The sequence below is a fragment of the Colletotrichum destructivum genome, chromosome 4 (genome assembly GCF_034447905.1).
Source record: "Colletotrichum destructivum chromosome 4, complete sequence".
NCBI lineage: Eukaryota > Fungi > Ascomycota > Sordariomycetes > Glomerellales > Glomerellaceae > Colletotrichum > Colletotrichum destructivum.
Genome location: NC_085899.1, coordinates 5281583 through 5303774, shown reverse-complemented (window position 1 = coordinate 5303774; position 22192 = coordinate 5281583). Strand labels below are relative to the sequence as shown.

The 22192-nt window shown below is 57.4% G+C and overlaps 7 protein-coding genes across 7 annotated transcripts; 3 read left to right on the top strand and 4 right to left on the bottom strand.

Moving 5' to 3' along the window:
* The first annotated feature begins 1220 nt into the window (after nt 1–1220).
* Nucleotides 1221–2254, top strand: CDEST_07553 (uncharacterized protein). Its single transcript, XM_062923712.1, has one exon. It carries the CDS (start codon nt 1569–1571, stop codon nt 1878–1880), a length of 312 nt encoding a protein of 103 aa, XP_062779763.1. The 5' UTR covers nt 1221–1568; the 3' UTR covers nt 1881–2254.
* A 424-nt stretch (nt 2255–2678) lies between these two features.
* CDEST_07552 (uncharacterized protein) lies at nt 2679–4487 on the bottom strand. Its single transcript, XM_062923711.1, has 2 exons — nt 3807–4487; nt 2679–3753 (listed from the first exon to the last, which is right to left on the bottom strand). The coding sequence occupies exons 1-2, from the start codon at nt 3821–3823 to the stop codon at nt 3339–3341; spliced, it is 432 nt and encodes a 143-aa protein (XP_062779762.1). The 5' UTR covers nt 3824–4487; the 3' UTR covers nt 2679–3338.
* Nucleotides 4488–5151: 664 nt separating this feature from the next.
* Nucleotides 5152–10909, top strand: CDEST_07551 (Putative enhancer of mRNA-decapping protein). The gene is made up of 2 exons (XM_062923710.1): nt 5152–10067; nt 10125–10909. Exons 1-2 carry the CDS (start codon nt 5442–5444, stop codon nt 10305–10307), a joined length of 4809 nt encoding a protein of 1602 aa, XP_062779761.1. The 5' UTR covers nt 5152–5441; the 3' UTR covers nt 10308–10909.
* A 639-nt stretch (nt 10910–11548) lies between these two features.
* On the top strand, nt 11549–15461 carry CDEST_07550 (Putative striatin, WD40/YVTN repeat-like-containing domain superfamily). The gene is made up of 4 exons (XM_062923709.1): nt 11549–12394; nt 12468–12743; nt 12804–14804; nt 14856–15461. Exons 1-4 carry the CDS (start codon nt 12259–12261, stop codon nt 15113–15115), a joined length of 2673 nt encoding a protein of 890 aa, XP_062779760.1. The 5' UTR covers nt 11549–12258; the 3' UTR covers nt 15116–15461.
* Nucleotides 15462–15463: 2 nt separating this feature from the next.
* On the bottom strand, nt 15464–17361 carry CDEST_07549 (Putative DNA-binding domain superfamily, XPA domain superfamily). The gene is made up of 2 exons (XM_062923708.1): nt 17110–17361; nt 15464–17035 (listed from the first exon to the last, which is right to left on the bottom strand). Exons 1-2 carry the CDS (start codon nt 17197–17199, stop codon nt 15935–15937), a joined length of 1191 nt encoding a protein of 396 aa, XP_062779759.1. The 5' UTR covers nt 17200–17361; the 3' UTR covers nt 15464–15934.
* A 151-nt stretch (nt 17362–17512) lies between these two features.
* On the bottom strand, nt 17513–18751 carry CDEST_07548 (Putative SRP-independent targeting protein). The gene is made up of 3 exons (XM_062923707.1): nt 18553–18751; nt 18273–18433; nt 17513–18179 (listed from the first exon to the last, which is right to left on the bottom strand). The coding sequence occupies exons 1-3, from the start codon at nt 18567–18569 to the stop codon at nt 17785–17787; spliced, it is 573 nt and encodes a 190-aa protein (XP_062779758.1). The 5' UTR covers nt 18570–18751; the 3' UTR covers nt 17513–17784.
* Nucleotides 18752–19646: 895 nt separating this feature from the next.
* Nucleotides 19647–21780, bottom strand: CDEST_07547 (Putative glycoside hydrolase, family 5, glycoside hydrolase superfamily). Its single transcript, XM_062923706.1, has 5 exons — nt 21076–21780; nt 20907–21020; nt 20537–20836; nt 20144–20439; nt 19647–20080 (listed from the first exon to the last, which is right to left on the bottom strand). Exons 1-5 carry the CDS (start codon nt 21271–21273, stop codon nt 19969–19971), a joined length of 1020 nt encoding a protein of 339 aa, XP_062779757.1. The 5' UTR covers nt 21274–21780; the 3' UTR covers nt 19647–19968.
* Nucleotides 21781–22192: the final 412 nt, after the last annotated feature.

The window sequence follows — 22192 nt, the reverse complement described above, 5'->3', positions numbered from 1 at the left end:
ACAATGGCGAGTCGTCACTGGCCGCGTGGAAAGGGTAAAGGGCCGGCACGTTTGCCGTGACGGACGAATCGCAATCAGACGCAGCCGTAGCTTGGGAACTGTGGCGCGCAGCAATGACATCTCTGAAAATGGAATGTGAAGCGCAAAGCCGACCTCGCCGTGCTTCGAATGATGGCTGCCAGCCTCGGCGCCGAACCGGCCAAGGGTGACAAGCAACTCCCTCCAGCCTGCTGTCTCCCCTCACGGCGCCATCTGTCTTGTGTCTACGAAGAAAAGGCTGGGAACCTGCAAAGGATTGCGGATGGCGGTTCAGCATTGGCGGTGTCTTGGCCAGGTGCCGACATGCCGACTGAACACACGCCTTCCCCTGTGTGTCGCCTTGCCGCCGGGCGACAAGAGGGAAAATCTGGATCAAACTAACGGCAACATTCAGAATGTATGTGCGTAGTCTATTTGAGTCGCGGCTGAAAGGGGCTTCTCTACCGGCCGTTTAATTTTCAGCCTCTCACTTATCAAAATATTCGGGATGAACGCGGACCCTGAGAATCGCCGCCTCGGATTCGCCCCACTCAGTAAATAGACAGATACCTTACCGACCATGGTCGCAATGCAGGCAATGCAGGTAAGCACCATAAGCCGCAAACGGAGAGTCATTACTCCCGCGGTTCAGACAGCGTACAACAGTCGACGGATTGGCCATTGGCTGATGCTGGTGCCAAGCATCCACTTGCGACGGGAGCTTCTTACGCCACAACCCGACTCAAGCCTGCATCTCACCATCGCCCGATATTAATTGTCCGGTGCTCCGTCCTGCTGACGTATGTCCGGAAAGTGGGCGGGGTTTACTTCCGGGATCCCGGGGGAGGCGGAGGCCCCTCGCCGGCATTGCCACCCCGCGTCGCGTCGAATTACAACCTTACTTAACCTCTTTCTACCCCGTCGCTTTGACCCGGTGCCTCCGCGACGTTTATGGAGACTGCGCAAGCTCATCCGCTGTCCTAAATCAGTCATCATCCCGACTCAAGGCGACCCGCCGGGCGATCCACGTTGTCTGTCCCGAGAATGGGGTGAACTCAAATTGAGGACCTGTTGGTGCTTTGGATGGCTAAGCCTCGGGAACCCGTGTGTGTTTATGCTTGTCTCACAGACCAGGTACAGCAGGCTGGCCGGCTGGCCAAGGTCGTTCATCGTCTTGGGCCTTGCACTAACCGGCTTCGGGATTGATCGGTTGTCAGACGTCGTAGATTGCCTCCAGAAAGAACGTCGCCGGCCGAGCTCGCTGCCCCTCTCGGCCATGCTGGCGCGTCTGACGAGACTTCGGGCACAAGGTACAGCGCGAGGCTTCCCCCCAGTGATTAATCGAGGCCCGGCATCTTTCCCCATGGGGTCGGCTTTACATGTGCCGTAGTTTTACGTATGCCCCAGCGGTGACGTGGGATCCCCCAAGTAATAACAGGCATTGAGACGCCATCGCAGCCTGAGCCATTTCTATACGATGTAGACTACGAGGCTAGAAAGCACGTCTTGCGTCACTGAAACTTGGAGCCCAGGCACAACCTTGCCACATCATGTCGATACTGCTTCGGTCCGTTCTATTTTCGACTATCCCCAAGACGAATTTGACTGTTCAGTGTCCTCCGTATGGGACTGGTTGCCGGCTGGCTACGTGGTCAACAGTGAGGGGACTGAAGCCAGCCGTCTGCATCTCCGAACCGCAATACCACACCCCGAACACAGTATCTCGTTTCACGGAGTTGCACGAGGCTCTAGGTCTTTCGCTGGACCTACCTCGTCGTCAGAGCCTCTCACGACAGTTCGTAGGCTCCTTTTCCAACGACCCAAGCCACGCGGTCCCCGAATCCCCCCTCCCCGCCGAGTAAATGATGTGTCTGGGTAATTCGCTTTCGAAGTTAACACTGCGTATTGCCATAAATCACACGCGCCCTACACGAGCCCAAGAAGAACTTGCTGCAACGTCTCATTTGTTAGAGATATCGTCGTTGGGTAGAGATCTCCGTTTCTCGGCTCTGACTGAGGTTGCCGGCCGAAAGCAGTGTTCAGCAGTGTTCTGCATTCTCGCGCGTCCAATTCCCAAACCAATTCACATTTTCAAAGATGCTGAGGTTATGACGATAACGACGACGACGGCGGTTGGTTTTTTGCAAGTGGCTTGGACTCTCCCTACTGACTTGCAATGATAAAACCACGCTTCTTTGTATAATGGAACCGGCAGTTTCGAGTAGGCTAGGAATACAATGGCTGTCATGCGCCTCCTTACCAGCTTGCCGTACATGGCTGGCTACACGACTTCTTGAAAACTCATACCGGTTGATGTTCGATTCTTTAGCAAAACAACATCTTGGGAGCTGGCGAATCAGTATGACAAGATGTTGCAAATGCTAACAGGGAACCCAAATTTCTGAATGACAATAAACCAGAGGTTGAGATGGTTTTTGTTTCGCGAGCTGGAACGTGATCGTTCCTGATTCGTCGGCGAGATCCGGGCTCAAGCAACTCCGCGACCCGAGCATGCTGTTAGACGATGTCCCGGGGGGTGGGTTCGCGAAAGTGATAGTTGGTTGGAAGTCCGGATGTGTACATGATGCGCGCGCAGCGTCTGCGAGCTGGCCGTTTATTCACACCCGACATCATGCGTCAAGCTTCACCGGCGATGGAGTGGGCAAACAAGCACGACAGGAACGCGGTAGAGAACGCGAGTCTGACAAGCAACGCCACTGGTTGCGGCCTCGGCGTCTTTACTATGCAAAAGGGAAACAGAAGCCATGGTCACAGCGAGAACGCGAACGGTCATACCATCGGAGACGAGGTCCCGTCCCGAGAACCAGGCTGAGTTTTTCTCCCTGCGACTGCAGCTATTCCCTTTGACGCAAAGCGCTTCATCTGGATTCCGCTCGCCATCTCCTGCCTGTTACCGTCCGATCAATCCTTTTACCCCAGAGCTCGAATCTTCACCAATGATGCCATCGTAGACCTTCATATTGCAAAAAGGCTGCTAGGAGCACCGGGCGGACTCTCAAGTCGCTCGAAAGTTTGAGTGCTCATCACCGGTTGGACTGTTCGTTAACGAACCACATGCTCTCCAGGGAAGCTAGTCCATTTCCCGCTCTATCTCGCGTAATCAACGTACCGCAAAGACCAACGCCGTGGAATGCACCCAAGAACCTTCCTTTTCTTTCCTGCAGTATACCACCCATCGAACTTCTCACCCCATTACCGTCCATACCGTGTGCCCTTCCCGATCGCGAATATGATCGTCACTCATAAGTATTCGTCCATCCACATGCGCGCGCAGGCCCGCCCTTCAAAGGCTTCAAAGATCATAGTCGAATATTGATGTCCAGGCACTCGACGCGCCATTCTCTCCGGCCGAGGAGGCTGCGCAACCACTCAATGCCCAGTCCTGTCCACTCCTGCCTCTGCTTCGCAAGCTCCTCGGCGGCAGCACCGGCCAACGCGCTGGCGGTCGAGTTGATCACGTCTATGACGGTAGCATTGAAGCTGGTGCTGGGGTCGAAGTCGGGCAGCTGCGAGGCGGTAGGAGGGCGGGGTTGGAACCAGTTACTGCTGAAGTCGAAGAAGCAGCGGTCCGACCAGTTACAGGAGGTGAGGAAGAGAATCAGCAGGAGGAAGCTGCAATAGACGCAGGGTCGGTTGAGGAAGTATGTGCAGATGAAGAAGAGGAAGATGAAGGCGGGCGAGGCGTTCGTCGGGATAAAGAGAAGGGGGAGCCAGCTGGAGCGGTCGTTGTCAGCAGGTAGCAGAGTAACAAGAGGAGCTTTCTTTACCTTCGAAGACAGAACATGATGGCGGCGGCTGTGCTATGCAGCGCGAAGTGCTGGTGACGTAAATGAGGCGGCGTAGGATCCCTGGATGATTGACGATTGCGGGTTTCTCCCGGCGTGACCCCTGTCCCTCGCACGTCTCTCTCTCTCTACACGAGTTACCGGCCCGAGAGAAGATTGATCGTGTTGTCGGCGTCGGCGTCTGTAGGGCGATTCAACGCCGCCGGTGTCGAACGGCGCAAGCTGTGCACGCTGCGAAGCCTAAGACCAGGCAGTCGTACAATATGGAACGACGTCGTGGGATGAGTCGGTGGCGGGCGTGTTGCGGACGTCGAATACGGAAGGGGTTCGGTCCCCAGTACGATGGGATATTTTCTTTGGGGATTGGGTCGCAGGTCGAAGGCAAGACAAGCGGATTGTTGGAAGATATTCGAGACACCACACAGCCGGTTTCCTCACAACACTACTGACGGCGTTGGAATGCAAGGAACAAGACGGAGGCAATCTTGTTAAATCGACTGGCTAGTTGCGTGCGTGCGGTTCCTCTTTCGTCGGGTGTCGGCCAGCAAGTCGGTCGAGTGACGGACGGGACGACATTGACGGGTGCTTACGTCAGAAATGTAATGTAGCATGCCCAAGGCAGAGCTCCAAAGTCCGACTCAGTTTCTGCAAGCAGCATCCACTCAGCAGCAGCGACCATTGAGCCAGCAGCGCAGTGGCGACGACGGGGGAAAAGTGGAGGTTTTGGAGGAGAGACCACCAGTGGCACGTCCCCACGTCGACAACCGAGACGCACAGACCAGCTGCACCTATGCTGCCTGCCTGCCCAAGCACAGCACCAATAGCAGTATTCAGACCAGCTCCAGCACAGCATCAGCGGGCACCCAAAGCTCTATATCGTACTGCAGCCTTAGCTATCTTCCCTGGCATTGCCCTCTCTCTTCCAACGGCACCATTGCTGCACCAGCACCCCAAACAGCCCAAGATACCTAACTTAGCTAGGTACCTTGCCTTAGGTAGGCAGGTGCCCATGTACATACCTACACGGGCACAATCTCGGTCAACGCCAGAGAGGAAAGGAAAAGAACTCAAGCACTGTATCGCCAAAATAAACAACGACGAAGAGGAGGACAAACTGAACCACTGTTTTGATCTCACTGTGTAAGAAAAGGACCAAAGGAAGGAGTGGAAAAACAAAAGTTCGCCCCCAGACTCCTCCCCTGCCTTAGGTGCCGTGGTACTCCTGCTCAGTCCGGTCTGGCGCGCTACGGCCACCACGACAGGGTTGTCTCACCTTAACCTACCTAGGTACCCGACTTCACTGTACCTAGCTAACTACTTGCCTACCTACCTCTTAGCGTTGGGCTCAGAAATCGTCCAGCCTCCCAGGTCATCCATTTCCGTCCCAAAATTTATTTTCGATATCCCAGACTTCGCTCGACCTTTCCCTCCTCCCACTTTCTGCAACTTCTCCCAAAAAACAAACACACAACCCAACACATCATCGTGTCACGACGGAAGGGTCGCCTTGTCAATTGTCCCTCGCCTCCCTCGTCGAAACACTTCCCTCCGCCACCTCCCCTTCCTTTCACTTCATCCTCCTCTTCTCCCTCTCTCCTCCAAAAGACGCCAGCCATCATGGTGTCTCCAATGCCTCCTGCGCCGACGCCCCCCGGCGGCAGCATGCCTTCCAACGGCGATCGTAGCAACAACCTACTGAATTTGCTTAAGTTCAGCGGTGTCGGCGGTCAGGCTTCGCAAGCTGCACTCGCTCGCCAAGAGGGCTACCAGCAGCCGCAATCGCAGCAACAGTCTCCTCAGCAGCAATCGCAGCAGCACTACCAGCAGTCGCCCCATCACCAGCACCAGCAGTTGCATCATCAATCCCAGCAGTCGCAGCCTCAGGCCCAACAGCCGCAGCAGCAGCACCACCACCACCACAACCAAGGCCGCGATTCTTCTTCGGCGATGCCTTCGTCCATCCTGACCCAGATCGTCGCACCAGCCCGCGCCCCGGCCGACCCCACCGGCCTGCTCGCCGCTCTGATGAAAGGAGCACACGACGGCGAGGAGTCGCGACAAGAGCCGCCCCAAAACGGTTCCTTCTCGACTTTCGGCGCATCGTCGCCTCCCGACGATACTCGCGCTTACTTGTTGAACCTGCTGAACCGCCCGAAGCCTAGTCAGAATGACTTGCTTCTGTCCGAGTCGGCTCGCTCCAATGCTCCGCAACCCGGCGAGAACATCCTTCAGAGGGTCCTTGCCGAGGCCGGTCAAGGTCCCAACTTGCAAATGCCCTCCAACTCGTTCGATTACGACCCCAGCGCCTACGCCCAGTCTAGCGGCAACTATGACACATACTCGTTTCCTTCGACCCAGGAGTCGAATCCGCAGGTCGCCCAGCACCAGCAACACCAGCAGCAGCAGTACGGCTACAATGCCGCCGCCGCCGCCAACAGCAACAACAACTTCGACGAGTCCCAAATCACTTCGCCACACAACCGGACCCCCAAGTCGGGTTCCATCTCGGGTATCGCCCCACCCCAGTCTGCTGGCCAGTCACCTGCAGGCCCGGCCTTCCAAATTCTCAAAAAGACCCACGACTCGCCGAGCTCCCATCACTCCCGTCATGCCAGCGAGACCAAGCGCATCAGCAACGGGCGCAGCCCTCTTGCCAGCCCCGAGCGTGCTCGCCACACCATTGGACCTGGTTCTTCCCCCGCAGACAAGCTCGCTAACCCTACGCCCGGCTCGACCGCCTCGTACGCGAGCGCCCATTCTGCTGCCGACAAGGACAAGGAGACGGTTTCCGAGGCAATCCACGACATTGCCCACCAAGCTGACTACGAGGCCCAGCAAGCCCTCGCCCGCGCTGAGGAAGAGCAGTCGCGGCCCGAGTACATGCAGGACCTCGAGGACATGGATTCGGCACGCACCGAGAGGGAGTTCGAGCAGAGCGCCCACCATGCCGCCCAGGCCATCAAGAAGGAGCTTGACCGCGAGGAGAATAGAGACCTCCTCGAAAGGGTCGTCTCCGCTGAGGTGGCCGAGGAGGTCCGCGAGATCATCGAGGAGGCTGCCGGCCACGCCGTCGCCGACAGCTGGGAAAGCGCCGACCAGGACGAGATCGTGGTGATTGAGGAGGAAACTCCCTCGCCCGTCAAGGTCTTCAACTTCCCCATGAAGCCCTGGATCTCCATTGCTCTGCAGGACGGTGCTACCGAGCCCCGCCCCCAGTTCCGTGACGAGGCCATCATGGACATTGCTCGCCTCAAGAAGGAATTCGACCAGATCGACCGCAACCTGTACACCGCCACCGAAAACTACATGGCCTACGGTATGTCCAAGGCTGGTGGTCTCCGCGTCATTCGACAGGATGACGGCAAGGATGCCAAGATCTTCACCGACACCAAGGACCGCATCTTCAACGTTGCCATGTCCGTCACCCCCCCGGATCACACCAACATCCACCGTGAGGCCATTATCGGCACCGGCATCAGTGGCACCGTCTACTGGGTCCAGATCAAGAGTGGCGAGAAAGACCACATTGAGGATGCCCACCCCGAGCAGTACGGCTTTGCCCTGCCTCCCATGGCTTCCCACGAAGGTGGCGATGCCCCCGGCGGCGTCCTCAAGACGCGCGCTCGCACCTCGACGATCCACCCAGAGTTCTTCGCCGTTGGCCGTGGCAAGTCCATCAACATCGTCTGGCCGACCTTCATCATGCAAAACAACTTGTTCAAGCCTGGCCACGATCGCGTTGTTGACACGGAGAGGCTGGCCAAGCAGTGCTCTTTGAAGATCAACACCGGTAAGGCCGGGAAAGACTTCACCTTCAGTCAGGACGATAGCGTGATAGTGTCTCTTGACAAGTCCGGACGCGTCAAGTTTTGGGACGTCCGCGACCTCACTGCCGCCAAGGAGGGCAGCGACCCGCGTGCGCCTACGCCCGCCCACACCTCGCTAGAGGTCAAGGAGCCTCTCATGACCCTGACTAGCACTCCGGAGGGTGAGAAGGCCTGGCCCACGTCGGTCCTCCTTGTCGACAAGCTTCGCCCGTACCAGAAGCGCTGTGCTCTGCGTTACATGATCATCGGCATGAAGCAAAACCACACTCTCCAGCTCTGGGATCTCGCCCTTGGCAAGCCTGTTCAAGAGTTCAACCTCCCCCACAGCAAGGAGTCGGACGCCGTCTGTAGCGTTATGTACCATCCTCCCACCGGTATGCTGGTCATCGGCCACCCGACCCGCAACTCGATCTACTTCGCGCATCTTTCGGCTCCTAAGTACAACCTGAAGAGCGTGTCGCAGGTCGAGTACATCCAGCGTCTGGTCGCCCAGGATACCACCATTCCCCAGCCCGATTCGACGGCCGTTATCAGCGGCGTCCGCGAGTACTCTTTCGCGAACCGGGGGATCTTGCGCAGTCTCGACATTCTCTGCAATCCGGCCATGGCACAGGAGACCGACGAGCCCACCCTCTTCGAGCTGTACGCCATGCACTCCAAGGGTGTGGCTTGCCTGCTAATCAAGCAGGCGGAGCTTGGCTGGACCAAGGACAATAAGGTACTGTCGCCAGTCGATGCCGTTGACGCCGGTGTTGTCACCATCTCCAAGCTGAAGCCTCCTGCGAGCCAGCCTGTTGAGGCCAACCACCAGAACACAGACACGTCTCACCCTTCAACCCGCAACATTGCCAAGGACTCTCTGCTCCAGACCACTCCTTCGCAAGACGAAAACACGCCTCGCCGCGGCCCCGAGTCCGTTACGCCGGTCAAGATCGTCAAGGCTGAGCCGAAGGAGGAGGAGACGCCCGTTGCTGCTCCTGCCCCTGCCAAGGAGGAGAAGCAGGAGCGTAAGAGCCGCAAGAAGAAGGCAGCTGCCGCCGCCGCTGCCGCCGCCGCCGCTGCTGCTGCTGGAAACGATGCACAGACCAACGGCTCCCCTCGCGTGGGTGGCTCCAACAACAATACCAGAGATTCGGGCAAGTCTTCCGCCAACAACTCCAACTCGCACGCCAACTCCATCACCCAGGAATCGGTCGAGACGGCAATCAGCAGCATGGAGACTCGCCTGCAGAACGGGTTCAACAACTTGCTTAACACGTCCTTTAAGACGCTTCACAGCCGCATCGACGATGGTCTGCGAGCTCGCGAGGCCGACTTTGATGAGCGCCAACTCAAGCTCCTGAACATGGTGTCGGAAGTCCTCAACGAGAATACCCAAAAGGTGCTCGAAGCCCTCATCCAGGAGCAGTTCAGCAACGCCGTTATTCCCACCATTGCCAGTGTCGCAGGCAAGGCCGTTTCCGACCAGTTCACCAAGAGCATGAACAACCAGGTTTCGCAATCAGTGCAGAAGGAGATCCACAAGGCCCTTCCTTCCGCCACTCAGCACGCGCTGCAGAACGGTGACTTTGTCAAGGCCATCTCGGATAGAGTCGGGGCTACTGTCGCGGCCAACGTTCAGCAGGAGGTTGTCAACACCTTGACATCTCGCCTCGGCCCTTCCTTCACCAATATGGCGGTCCAGGCCTGCCAGCGGGTTGCCGGCGAGTTGCAGAAGCAGCACCGCACCGAGATGGAGTCCCTCAATGCTCAGCGCCTTGCCGAGAGCAACAAGGTTGACCAACTATCTGCCATCGTGACTCGTCTTACTGGCACGATCTCGAGCATGGCAGCGTCGCAGGAGCAGTTTCAGAACGAGTTCCTCAAGTTCCAGCAACAGATGATTCGTGTCCAGGCCCAGGCTCAACAGCAGCAGCAACAACAACAGCCGCCGCAACCTCAACAACTGTCTCACCATCACGCGGCTCCTTCGTACAACGCTCCTTCTGTCGCCAGCCAGGCCCCCAGCCAGGTTCCGAGCCAGATCCATAGCCAGGCTTACAGCAACGTTCAGAGCCCCGACCGTGCTTCGCAGCATTCGATGAGTTACGGCCACTCGCAAGCTCTGACCGTCGCCAAGGCCAACAACAACGAACATGACGCCGACTTGCAGGCCCGCATTGCCGTTATCAACCAGTCAATGAGGGAGGGCCGTGCTGAAGAGGCTGTCGTCCGCTGGATGCAGTCTGGCCGTGAGCAGGAAGTGTTTGAAAAGTACATGTCCAAGTACAGTCCGGAATTCGTCCGCAACCTGCCGCACCTCGTTCTCTTGACGGTGACGGCCACTGTCAGTTTGAACCTCGAGTCATACACGCGAGAGAGAATTGCCTGGCTCGAGATGGTTGTGCACAGCCTCCAGGTCTCACTGGGCAACATGGTAAGTTCTCACGTCCTTGTCCATTCCCGAACGCGAGCTAACACTTCATTTCCGCAGGATGAGGATGCTCGCGCGGTCACACCAAAGATTATGGGTATGCTGGTAGCCCGCGTCGAGGGTCTCTTTGTTCGCATCAGCAGCACGTCAGGCAACGACCCCGTCCTCAAGAACCTATCTCAGATCATCGTCAACGCGAAGCGTGTTATCGACGCGTGCCAGGATGAGGCGCAATACGCTTAACAAGGGAAACCGAATGGAGGTGGACACATCTGGCACCATGCCCTTGGACGATATGACGATATCAAGTACATACGACATTTCGACGCAATAGACACGGGGGTGGCTCTGCTGTTATGCATGATCAAGATGCCGATGAGATGGAAGGACCCTCTCTCTCCGAACACAGTGGGTTGCGGATGGGTACGATAGCCCGGCGGCCGATAGCTTGATTGCACATATGATTGCGTTTCCTTGCCTTTGGAGAATGGGGTTAAGTTGGTTGCGTTTCGACAACAGGCGTGGGGTTGCAAAAGGAGTAGTTTTGGCTTCAATGGAAGTGTGGTAGGGTGGAGGGAACTCCCGAAGCCTTTTTTCTTCTCTTTGTTGTAATAGGGGGTACACTTGGTTGTACGATGGAAACGAGCTAAGGAGAGGTGGCTTTTGGACGGCCAACCCATTGTCTTTTGGGACATCCTTGGGTTTGGGTCGTTCCATTGGGCTTGGCCCTCGACTTTAGATAGGAATATGAGGTGTGATCTAGAAAACGGTTGTACAGCGAGAGGGGGAGGATGATGTTTGATGCATCGCCCTTAACCAAGTCAATCGATAAGTCACCCAGCCGCTACATCAATTCGCGCTGGCACAAGTCATCTGTTCGGCTTCAGTGAGGTTGGAAATAAGCCTGATCCCTCATTTTCGCCTGGAGGAGCAATTGACTGAGGTGGCTTGATGGTGTAACTCGATCGGTAACGAGGATAGGAGTTGGATGAGCTACATTACATAATCTTCAAGACTGGAAGATGTGGCCTGTGCCTCTGATGGAAGGGGTGGAACCCTGCCATGCTTGATGCCTGACAGCCTCATGCACCCTTGCTTTCTTGCGATTGATTGGACGAAAACTGGCGGCAAAAAAAAAAGAGAACGAGCCTATGCATTTTGGGCAAAGCTCATTCACAGAGATGGCGCTTGGCTGGGCCGGACAGGCGACGTGTACAGTGTGGAACTGCCCTTCGAAGAAACAGAGTGCCAACACAGCACAGCATCTTCCTACAGGCACCTAGCTAACTAAATACCCAAGACAGGTAGGAGGTACATACCTAGGTACTCAGGTACTTCAGGTACCAACCAGAAGAACAGTCCTTTTTCTTCCCCTGTCTCTTCCCCTGTCCAGGGCGGTGCATCACTTTTTCAGCAGTGTTTTCAACAGTGAACCCAGCCACCATCGAAATTCTTGCGGCCGCCAGCCATTCGCCAAGCCCATCCCTCGAACAAGACAGTTTATTCCAACAGCAACTCACTCAAATTCACTATTGCGTCGGCTTTTAGGTGGGAGAGATCTGTCAGTCACAGGTTGCAACCTCGACAAGCCTGACACTTTCTTTTATTCTTATTTTCCCCTTCTTCTTTACCCTCCACCTTGAGTCCCCAGGCTTGAGCCAGTTGTATCGTGATATTCCTAGTGTATCTAGGTACAGAGAGGTACTTTGGCCAACTTCGATTTCGACAGGACGCGCGACAACGGACGAGCAAAGCAAAGCTCCCCGTCCAATTGACCAGGGGGCGGCCAACACAGCTCCGACCACCACCACCGCCTAGGTACCTCAGTTCGCTAGGGGCCCTGACCTGGACAGTCCGACTGATTGATTGACGACGACCATCTTTTCTCGCAACGACGACGACGACACGACCATCACGACCAGCGACGCCAGCTTCTCGACGAGTCGCCACCACGGTCGCCGACTCCCCAACTTTCGCATCGTTTGATGCAACAACGACCAAGCCCCTTGCGCTGCTGACAACGAATGCGCAACCGGCAGGGCAAGCCGAGAGACATCGCGTCCTACAGTAGCTCGACAACACCCATCGACACCGCATCGTCTTCCTCGTCCTCGTTCTCCCCACCTCTCCGTCTTCCGCACCTGAATTCAGTGCCGAGCTTCTTGCCGGGGACCAGTCCCCCCATCGCGCGCGTATGAGCTGGCAGATGGTTCCGGGCATGGGGTCCAACGTAGGCAACGGCATGGGCGGGCCTGGAGGTAACGAGATGGGCGGTGCGATGCAGGGCAACGGCAGCAACCAGCCTCATGCGACCGAGTACACGCTGCAGGGTAGGCCCTTTTCCCGTCGTTTCTCTCTTGGGGCCGACGACGAATTGTATGCTGACCCCGTCACTTTCCACAGGTGTAATGCGCTTCCTCCAAACCGAATGGCACCGTCACGAGCGGGACAGGAATGCTTGGGAGATTGATCGTCAGGAGATGAAGGCGAGGATAGCCGCCCTCGAAGGCCAGGCGAGACGGTCCGACGCGACGCAAAAGGCCCTGAAGAAATACGTGACCATCCTCGAGAAGAAGGTCAAGGATCAGGCCGCACAGCTCAAGGGAGGCGACAGGGCGGCCGATGAGCCTGCAGAGGCAGAGAAGAATCGGGCTGTCCAGATCCAGGAGAAGCTTCGATGTGAGTTCTGTCTGGACGCACACACCGCCTCGTCAGACGGCCGCTAACACATTGACGCAGCCTCCAAGAAGTCGCCCGATGCTCACGACAATGAGCTCGACATCGACAAGGGTGACGACGAATCCCAACGGGCCGACCTCAAGTCCTTTTTGGACCAGTGTCAGGCCGAGTTCACTTATCTCATGGTCACGCCAGCGAACCCGCTGCCTCCCCGCGAGTCGCCTCCGCTCCCGATACTCGAAGATTTGCGTGAGGGCGAGCCGTTTGGCATTGCAGCCGGCAAGCCTTTTCAGGAGCCGCCATTCCCCTTCGCATCCTCGTCACTCGTGCCGCAAAACCATATGCGCGAAGCCAATCGACCTCCCCCTGCTCCTAACCACGCACCGCCGATGCAGCGAAGCCAGCCGACTAGTTTCCAAGTAAAGCCGGTGGAACAACAGCAGCAACATCAACAGCAGCAACAGCAGCAGCAACAGCAACAGCAGCAGCAACAGCAACAGCAACAGCAACAGCAACAGCAACAGCAACAGCAACAGCAACAGCAACAGCAGCAGCAGCAGCAACAACAACAACAGCAGCACCATCAATCCATGCCGCCACAAAACCCCGAACCCGCACCGCCCGTAATGTACGCTGCCGGCACCGAGTGGCCCCAACCCATGTCGGTGACAGCCCGCATGCTCGACGACAACTTGCAGCGTCCTAGCCATGCCGTGGAATCCGTCAGCAGCGTCGAGCCGACGGACGAGCCCCAGCCTAGCACTCGTCCCGCACCCGAGTCGGACGCATGGGATTTCTCCGATGGCGCGTTCCCCGAGTCCAACTCGTCGCAACCCCTACAGCAACAACTCACTAACCGACCCGATACGGATGCTTTTCCAACGGCGGACAGCCTTCCCAAGTCGCCCAACCGTGGGCCCGGCTCTAATCGCCGCAAAGGCTCCATGTCGCGAAGGCGCAGTGCAGAGCATGAGCTGTCCTTGAACTCGGCCGCCCAGAAATCGGAGACCGGCAACTTTAAGTTGCGGTTTGGACTCCGAGGTCACCTAGATACGGTGCGGACCGTCATCTTCTCGGGAGGCGGCAGTCCTGGAGAGCCGGAAATCTGCACTGCTGGCGACGACGGCATGATCAAACGCTTCCATATTCCCCGTGTCGACAATCACGGCCAGACCAATGCGGCATCGGATCTCGACGTGACAGCTAACTTCTCCCACCGTGGCCACGCCGGCGCTGTTCTTTGTTTGACTTCCTGGTCGCCGTCTCCGAGCTTTAGTACCGGCGGTCGCGCCCAAGGCGACGGCTGGATATTTTCTGGTGGCCAAGACGCAACGATACGGGTCTGGGAACGTGGCAGAGTCGATCCCAAGGCCACCCTCGAGGGCCACACCGATGCCGTATGGGCGTTGTGCGTGTTGCCGACTACCTTGGGTGCCATCTTTGGCCAGAACAGCCAATACGGAAGTCCCGATCGCATCCTCCTTGTCTCTGGCGGAGCCGACGGATCTGTCCGTCTTTGGGCCGTCAGCGCACCTCCCCAGTTGACCTCTCCCCAGCCGGGCACGAACAGAGCCGGTCCGTCGGGTAGCCGAGGCCGTGTGCGCGGCAACTCGATGAGCTCGGGAAGTGCGTTCTCGAGCAACCCGCAGCCCAACATGGCATCCAACTCGCCATTTAACCACACTCTGGTTCACAACATTCCGAGACCCGGTGGCTCTGATGCCAGCCCTACGTGCATTACTCCTCTCAGTCCTAGCGGCGAAACCTTTGTCGTCTCCTACTCGGACGCATCTATTCTCGTATACGACACGAGAACAGGTGAACAGACGGGAACGATGGATAGCTCCGAGACTTATGACGGCTCCATCAACACGAGTGTCAACGCTGTCGTCGCGACGACCGTTGGACTGGAACAGCCACAGGGTGGCTTGTCTGAAGAAGAAAGCGGTGCGGGCGGTGGACCGACGGGCGGAGGCAGATCTATGGCTGGATCCGGTGTCGAGGGCGTCATCATTTCCGGACACGAGGATCGGTTCGTGCGGTTCTTCGATGCCAACAGCGGTAAGTTGTGGAAATCGGGCGTCGACGAGCAACGTGCTGACCAATCTTTAGGGCAATGTACATACAACATGCTGGCGCATCCGGCATCGATTTCGGGCCTATCCCTGAGCCCAGATGGCCGTGAGCTTGTCAGCGCAGGTCACGATGCCTCGCTGCGGTTCTGGAGTCTCGAGAAGCGCTCCTGCACGCAGGAGATCACAAGCCATCGGATTATGCGCGGCGAGGGCGTGTGCTCCGTTGTCTGGAGTCAGGACGGCAAGTGGGTCGTCAGTGGCGGCGGCGACGGCGTGGTGAAGGTCTTTGCGCGGTAAACGAGGGGGGTGGGATGTTTTGTTTCGGAGAAGAGACGAGAAGAAGCAGATACACAACAGCATAGCGTCTGATAAAAATGGCGTCGACTCTGGGTCAGTGCTCGCTCTGGAAACACCTTTGATGGTTGCTCTAGCTTGGTTGTCGGGGGGGCATGAGACCAAGGGGTAGTGTTTTGGGTCCCTTTGTAGTCGGGAGGGGGTTTTCGCCAGCTTGTTCTTTTTCCATGTCTCTTGGGCATGACGGAGGAAGTCATGTGCGGTGTGGCATTTGGCTCCAAAGCAGAGCAATGGGCTCACGAGCCAAATACGACAGGGGACAAAAGAAGACAAGGCCACAGCTGGAAGAACGAAAGGAGGGTGGGGGGGGGGGGGGGGGGGGGGCGGGGGGCGGATGACCGAGTAGGGGATGTGGAAAGGGGCGTGGGCAGGAGTCGCCTGCCTGTGCTCCTGTTGTAATATGTACCAGGGCATCATCGTATGTTCACCACACGTTGATACCCCCTTCTGCCAGACCCCCTTTGGTCTGGTATGGTTTGTTTGCGCGGTGAAGCTACTCAACGATGCGTGTGGGCGGAGGCTCGGTTTCTCAGTACATAGTTGTTTGTCTCCCCCTTTTTTGTTTCGCACTGGAGAGGAATAGACGATTGTATGAGTGGTAGTATATTGTATTATTGTATGAGCTTCGGGGTATCGTTTTGACTAATATCATCATGATGGCTTCGTCCCGTCCTGAGAAAGGGATGGGACCCATAAAAAGTTTTGTTTAAGATCGAAAAGAGAACAACCAGGAAGTGAAACGTTGAGGGAGAAAAGCCGCATCTAAAACTCCAACTCCTCGACCTCCATGCCGCAGCCGTTGCAGGTCTTCACCGTCATGCCATCCTCGTTCTCGACGGCGCGGCCCCAGTCGTGGACGTGGCGCCCGCCGCCGACCGAGTCGCCAAACCCTTTTGGGCCGGCGCCGGCGGCGACGGTGGCCTGCTGCCTGCGGATGGCCTCAGTGCGCGTCTTGCGCTTGAGGTCGTTGAGCTTCTCGCGGAACTTGGCCTCCTTGCGGCGCTTCTTATCGGCCTCGCGGCGAGCGAACTCGGCATCGAGCTTCTCGGCGGATCCCCACTTGGTCGTGAAGGCGTACTCCTCGACTTGGAGGCGCAAGAAAAGCATCATGTCGTGCCAGTGCGACTTGTGCGGGTTAGGACGCGACAAGTGCGGCAGCAGCTCCGGGTCCTTGAGCTCCTCATCCGTGAGGAGGTAGTCCTCCTTACATTCGGTCTTGGTCAGCAGAGAGTACTTGTCTGGGTGGGCGTCCTTGCACGCGTGACAGACGCGTACGCCAAACACCTCGTCCCACACGAAGTCGATCTCGAGGGAGCCGCAGTCGGCGCACAGCTTGCGGGCGGTGTCGTCAGCGAGCACGCTGAGGCCCGGCTCGAAGGGGCCGGCCTTTTGGCGGCGGAGCTTGCGCAGCAACTGAAGGCGTTCCCACTCCTGCGACGACATGCCCTTGGGCTTCTCCTCCTGTGGGGGGCCGCCGCCGCCCGGTTTCGTCTTGGGCACGAGCGCGGTGTTGTGTGGATCGTCCTCAGCCGTAAGAAAGCCGCCTTTCGTGTCCGTCATGGCGGACATGTTGAAGTCGACAAACTTGGCAAAGTTGCGCGCCGGCCGGGGCGCAGCTTGGGTGTCGCGGGCATCGCGGTTCGTCGCCGGATGCGGCTGGCGCGGGTCGGCAGCGGTCGAGATGGATGAGTGCGGGCGTTTACGGGAGAGGTCAGACGGTTGGGAGGCGCCTGCCTTTGTAATGTGGACATCTTGGGTCGATACAAAGCCCGAGGCCGTCTTGGGGGCGGAAGGGGCACCAGAGGCAGCCAGCTCGGCATCACGGCGGTCGCGGATGGCTTTGGCTCGAAGTCGAGATTCTTCCTACAGGCGGGAAGGAATGTTAGAGAGGTTGACAAAATTCAAGGTGCACGAGGAGATGACTTGGAGAGACTCACCATGCGACGGGTTGCCGCTGGGGTTGGTGGTGTCGCAGCGGGCCGCGGTGCGGATGCCGGGTTCGGCGGTGGTGTTGAGGGGCGGACCATGTCTGTGTTGTGATCGTGGACGTTCGGAGTGATGATTCGTTCTGATGAGGGTATTCGGGGAGTCGTCGTCGCAGTCTGCGACAGAAGCTTGTGGTTGGGAGGGTGTGAAGTGAAGTGGGAGACGTGAATGGGCGTGGAGGGGCAACTTTTTGGAGGAACGATTATGTCACCAGTGAGTCGCGAATGCACGTGCCTTCCCGCGCTGACCAGGCCACACTGAGAAAAGGGAGGGGGGTCCCACGGGGGAAGTGACCAGCGGGACCGGCGGAAACACCGGAGCGATCGCGGCTACCGGGAATTGGAGATTAGAAAATGGCAGACAACAGACAGGCGTAAGGATTAATAAGCTGTATCTTGACGAGCTAAACATCTATGCGACGATTGCCACCAACCCCTCTTCCATCCCGAGACACAGGAACACAAGCGTCCCGGTAGATTGGCTGCCGCATCGCAACCACCCGGGTGGGAGAACACATGCTTCAGAGCCTCCTCTTCCCGTTTTCTCCGGTGTAACCAATGACCGTTTTGTTGTCCGTCCCAATGAAGAAGAAAAATGCCACCCGAGAAAAGACGGATGCCCGTTTTTTACTCCTCCTTGGCACCACCGCGACCGGCACGCTCGGCGGTCTCGATGGCCTTCTTGTCGTTCTGGACGGAACCGCCCTGGAGACCCTGCATCAGGCCGGCGGCGGCCTTGAAGGGGCGCTTGAGGTCGCCAGAGGCAGGATGGCCGAAGACGTGGATCTTGACGAGGTTGCTCTCGAGGGCGCCCTTGAGGGGAATAATGGACTGGATGAGGAGGGGGTTGGTGTACTTCATGTAGATGTGCATGAAGCCCATCATGGCGATACCCATAGCCTGGGAGCGGAAGGCCGCGCGGAGCTGGGTCGTGTCGTAGGCGTGGATCGTCGTCGTGACGAGCTTGCCCTCCTCAGAGGAACCCATAGGCGCCGGCTCAACGTACTTGAGCGTCGTCAGATCTGTGATTTGTTCTGTCAGCGTCTTGCGGTCTTTGGGTAACCCCGCGCTCTTCGCGCCCAAGTCTGTTTGCGAGTCTTTTTCTCTTCACGCACCCTTTTTCTTGTTGATCTGGGCCTGGACGTAGAGGTAGATGATGGCGATGATGAGGTTGCTGGCAATGTAGCCGGCGCGGCACATGTTCAGGACGTTGGGGTCATCGAAGGGGACCTTGCGCGAGACCTGGACCATGCCAAGCATGATGATCAGGTTGGTGCTGCGGGCATTGTTAGTACTGGGCGTCGGCACAACGTGATCGCGGACGGCAGCGGCGTGCGCGAGCAGAGACTGCAATGCGGTGATGCGATGGCAAAAGCGTGCAAAGAGCGGACATACATCTGAGGGCTGACCATTGTGGCGGTTGATTTGCCGAAGACCTGGGAAGGGAATAGGTTCTGTGGGAATGGACGAGGGAGGAATTGACCCGTGAAACCGTGGCCGATGTGAAGAGAAAGGGCTGATTAGGAGGAGGGGGAGGTGGAAGTCGTCAAGAGCTGGCTGGCTAAGTAGAGGACGAGGTTGGAGAGGCGAAGACGGCGCGACGTGGAGTTTGGCGAGTTTTTGTACGGGTTTAGCGCATGAGGGTCCAGCGCCGCTCTGGCTGGGCCGCTGGAGAGGGTGAGGTGGTCGAAACGGCGTACGGCCTTGGCTGGGTTAGGCGGAGGTGGACCCAGAGCCAGCGAGCAGTGCTCAGTGAGTGGCCAGTGGGTGGCCAGTGGACTACAGCTACCACGTACCCAGGTAGTAGGTACCTACCTCCCACGGGCGGTCCAATTCGGGGTCCAGCGGGATGGCGAATTGCGAAATGGCACAATTTTTGGTGTTTTTTTTTAACCTGCTTTTCCCTTTCCTTATCGGAGCAAACAGCGATCCGCAATCATGGGGGTACTTTTGGGGACCCTTTCTTCTGTAGCCTTCCGCCGCCATCCATGGATGGACGCGCAGTGTGTTGGTTGCCTCCGCTCGTCTTGTCGCTCGTTCAGTTTACCTACCTCAGGTAAGGTTGGTTGCTCAGTTTATGTTGCTCCGTCCCGTTCCCATTACCCTAACTATGCAACCCCCGTTTCTGTCGTTCTTCAACTCTGACGCAGTACTGCAGTACTGCATGCGCGGCGCTGCGCAATCTTGAGTTGTCGCAAGCTAAGGTACCTAGCCAAAGTATGACTGAACGGAGTCAGCGAGACATGCGGGTGGCTGGTCATGGTAACCAAAGTCGACGCCACCAACCCCACGCTGCTCAGATACTTACAGTAGGTAGACATGCTATTTGTTGGAGATGCAATAAGGACACGTTCGTCCATTACAACGTGGGGAACTAGGAAATCCCGTGGTCCGACACCCACCACCTGCCTAATGCAGACAGCTCTCCCCTTCCGCCTCATCTTGCAGCTGAGATTTGGTCATGCAACTGTTGACAAACCAACCCATCTCATGGCTGCCTCATCTGACAACTCCCATATCAACTCAAACAGGGGTGTTCAACCATGGACCGGCATCAACGACAACTGACTACACTTGTCATATTCCAGATATGTACTCTTGGGGCCAGATACGCCCCACGACAACATTTACATTGTAGAATGGTTTCCTCAGCCACAAACGAGCTCAACCGAATGAGTTGACAGCTGCTCCAAAATCCTGGGACCAACAACCTGAACGGCATCACGTGGTCTTGCCTCCGCCCACCGGGGGGTTGCGCCCCGCCCACAATACGTACCGCTGACCGAGCTTCACCGAACTTCGCGATAACCCTCAAGCAAACGTCTTAAGCGTCGGGAGGTATGCCGTGTACGCCTTTCCAGTCGTAGGCTCCATGCTGTACATGTAATCCGCCCACCAAGGTCCCGCCGCCCACCAAAGCGCTCTGCAAACTCATTAGCCCACAGGTACCAGGGACGGTCACAATTCATCGGGAACCGCTACTCACCCCTTCCACTGCTCCGAGTTGTCGGCGAGGTGCTGGAGGGCGCCTTTAACGGCCGTCTGGCACTGCTCGTTGGCGCCCGCCCCGATCTCCCCGAGCACGCCCTGCTTGTTGTTGTCCTTGAGCCACTTGGTCGCTACCGCGAGGCGCTCCGCCCCGATCGTGCTGCTGACGCACGCCTCGTTGGTGCCGGATCCGTCCGTGTCGAGGTACTGGTGCATCTCGTAGTAGAGGAGCTTGCCAGTGGCATCCGCGGGGTCCGTGAGATCCTTGAGCGCGTCGCCGGAGCCGCTCTCGATCTGTAGATGAGGAGGGTCAGTCAGATGATGATTGGGACCAGGGGATGAGGAAGAAATGGGGGTTGGGGTTGGGTTAGGCTCGGAGGAACATGCATACCCAGTGCCAGGCTCCCGAGTAAGAGTTGCCCTCGATCCAGATCTTCTGCTTCGTGGCGCCCGCAGCCCGGATATTGTCGATGGCTGCCTGGTTCAGGTCCTTGACAAGCGAGTTCTCCATGTCGTGATACTCGTTGTTTGTGTCGAAGATGACCTTCTCGTTATCCTTGAAACGGGCGGCCACCGTCTTCCACCAGGCGCCAAAGTCGGCCGAGCTGGTGATGATGTTGCCGTAGTACCGCCCGTAGTTGTGCGGGTCGATGACGGCGTAGGAGCCCTTGGACGTAACATCTTTGACGAGCTGCCAAAGTGTTAGCAACTGTCTCTCTCTCTCTCTCTATCTCTGCTCCCATTCAACTGCTGCCACTTACATCCTCAAGACCAGAGAAGTACGTCTCGTTGATTGTGCCGGTCAGCTTGTCAGGGATGATGCGCTCCATCATCGTTCCGATACGGAAGGTGTTGAGGCCCTGGGATCTCAAGGTCTGATGAACGCAATCAGCTGACATGACAACTTCGTCGCACTAACATGTCACTTACATCGATGGCAGTCTTGTTGGGCCATGTGTACTCCTTGCCCAGCTGGCCGGGCAGCGTGGTTTGGCCAAACTCGCCGCCGCTCTCGTTGACGCCCAGGAACTCAAACTTGCCGGCGCGCTTCTCCTTGGCGCCGTCGATGGGGGCCGCCAGGACCGACGCGACGGACGCGGCTCCCAGAGCAACGTTGGAGAACTTCATAATGTTTCAAAGAATAAAAGAAAGGAACGGAAAGGGTTAGACTGTGAAAAGAAGGTAAAGGTCGGATGTAGTCCCAAGGGAAGCCAAGACCGACCTCAGAGTTGCGCCAAGGCATGGCAGACTTTATATTCTTCATGAACCTACCCCCTCCTCTTTTCGTCTCGTTTACAGTTCAGGGGGTTGTGTTGGAGAGGGGGGTGGTTCAGACTTGGGACGTGAACTTTCTGGAGGGCGGGAATCCTAGGGACTCTTCAAGAGAGGGGGGGAGGAGGGCCGCCATCATGACGGACTACCATGCTCCGTCCCATCTATCAAGGCAAAACAACACACGATTTGTGGGAAAAGAGGGAACGCAATCAACGAGGGGACCCGGTCCGACGTGGATGTTTGATCTGGTTGGAGGTCGTCAAGCCCTCAGAAGAGGTCGAGGCTCACTAGCTAAGCTTGCTTGGCATGGATGATGTGCCGTGTGGGGTAGTCCCGGCAAGGCACAAGGACGACCTCGGGTCCTGAACATCCTGGCGCGGTGGTATTTGCCGCCTTCGGACCTTGCAGCTGGAGTTCATCGTCAGTTGATGCCGAGTGTGCCGAGGAATTCGGCGGCTTCGCACTGTTGAGGGCCTTTGTGCCCGCTGTCTGGTTTAGATTGTGCGCAGGTTTAGTTGCGTAGACTACATCATCGCTCAGGGGTGGTATATTAGCGTAGACTCGCAGAGTGACATTCCGGTCATATGAGTCAATTTACGCGGGCGACGAGTGCCGGCATGAGTGACTGGCAAAAGAAGCATTTGTGCGGACAGGGCAACTGAACGACGCGGCTCGCCCCTCCCCTCAACTCTGTGCTGGTGTTGGTTGGAGATTCAGAGGGGACGGATTTAGTCGTTTCAAGTCGCCGGGGGACCTCCCTCCGCGTGGTCAC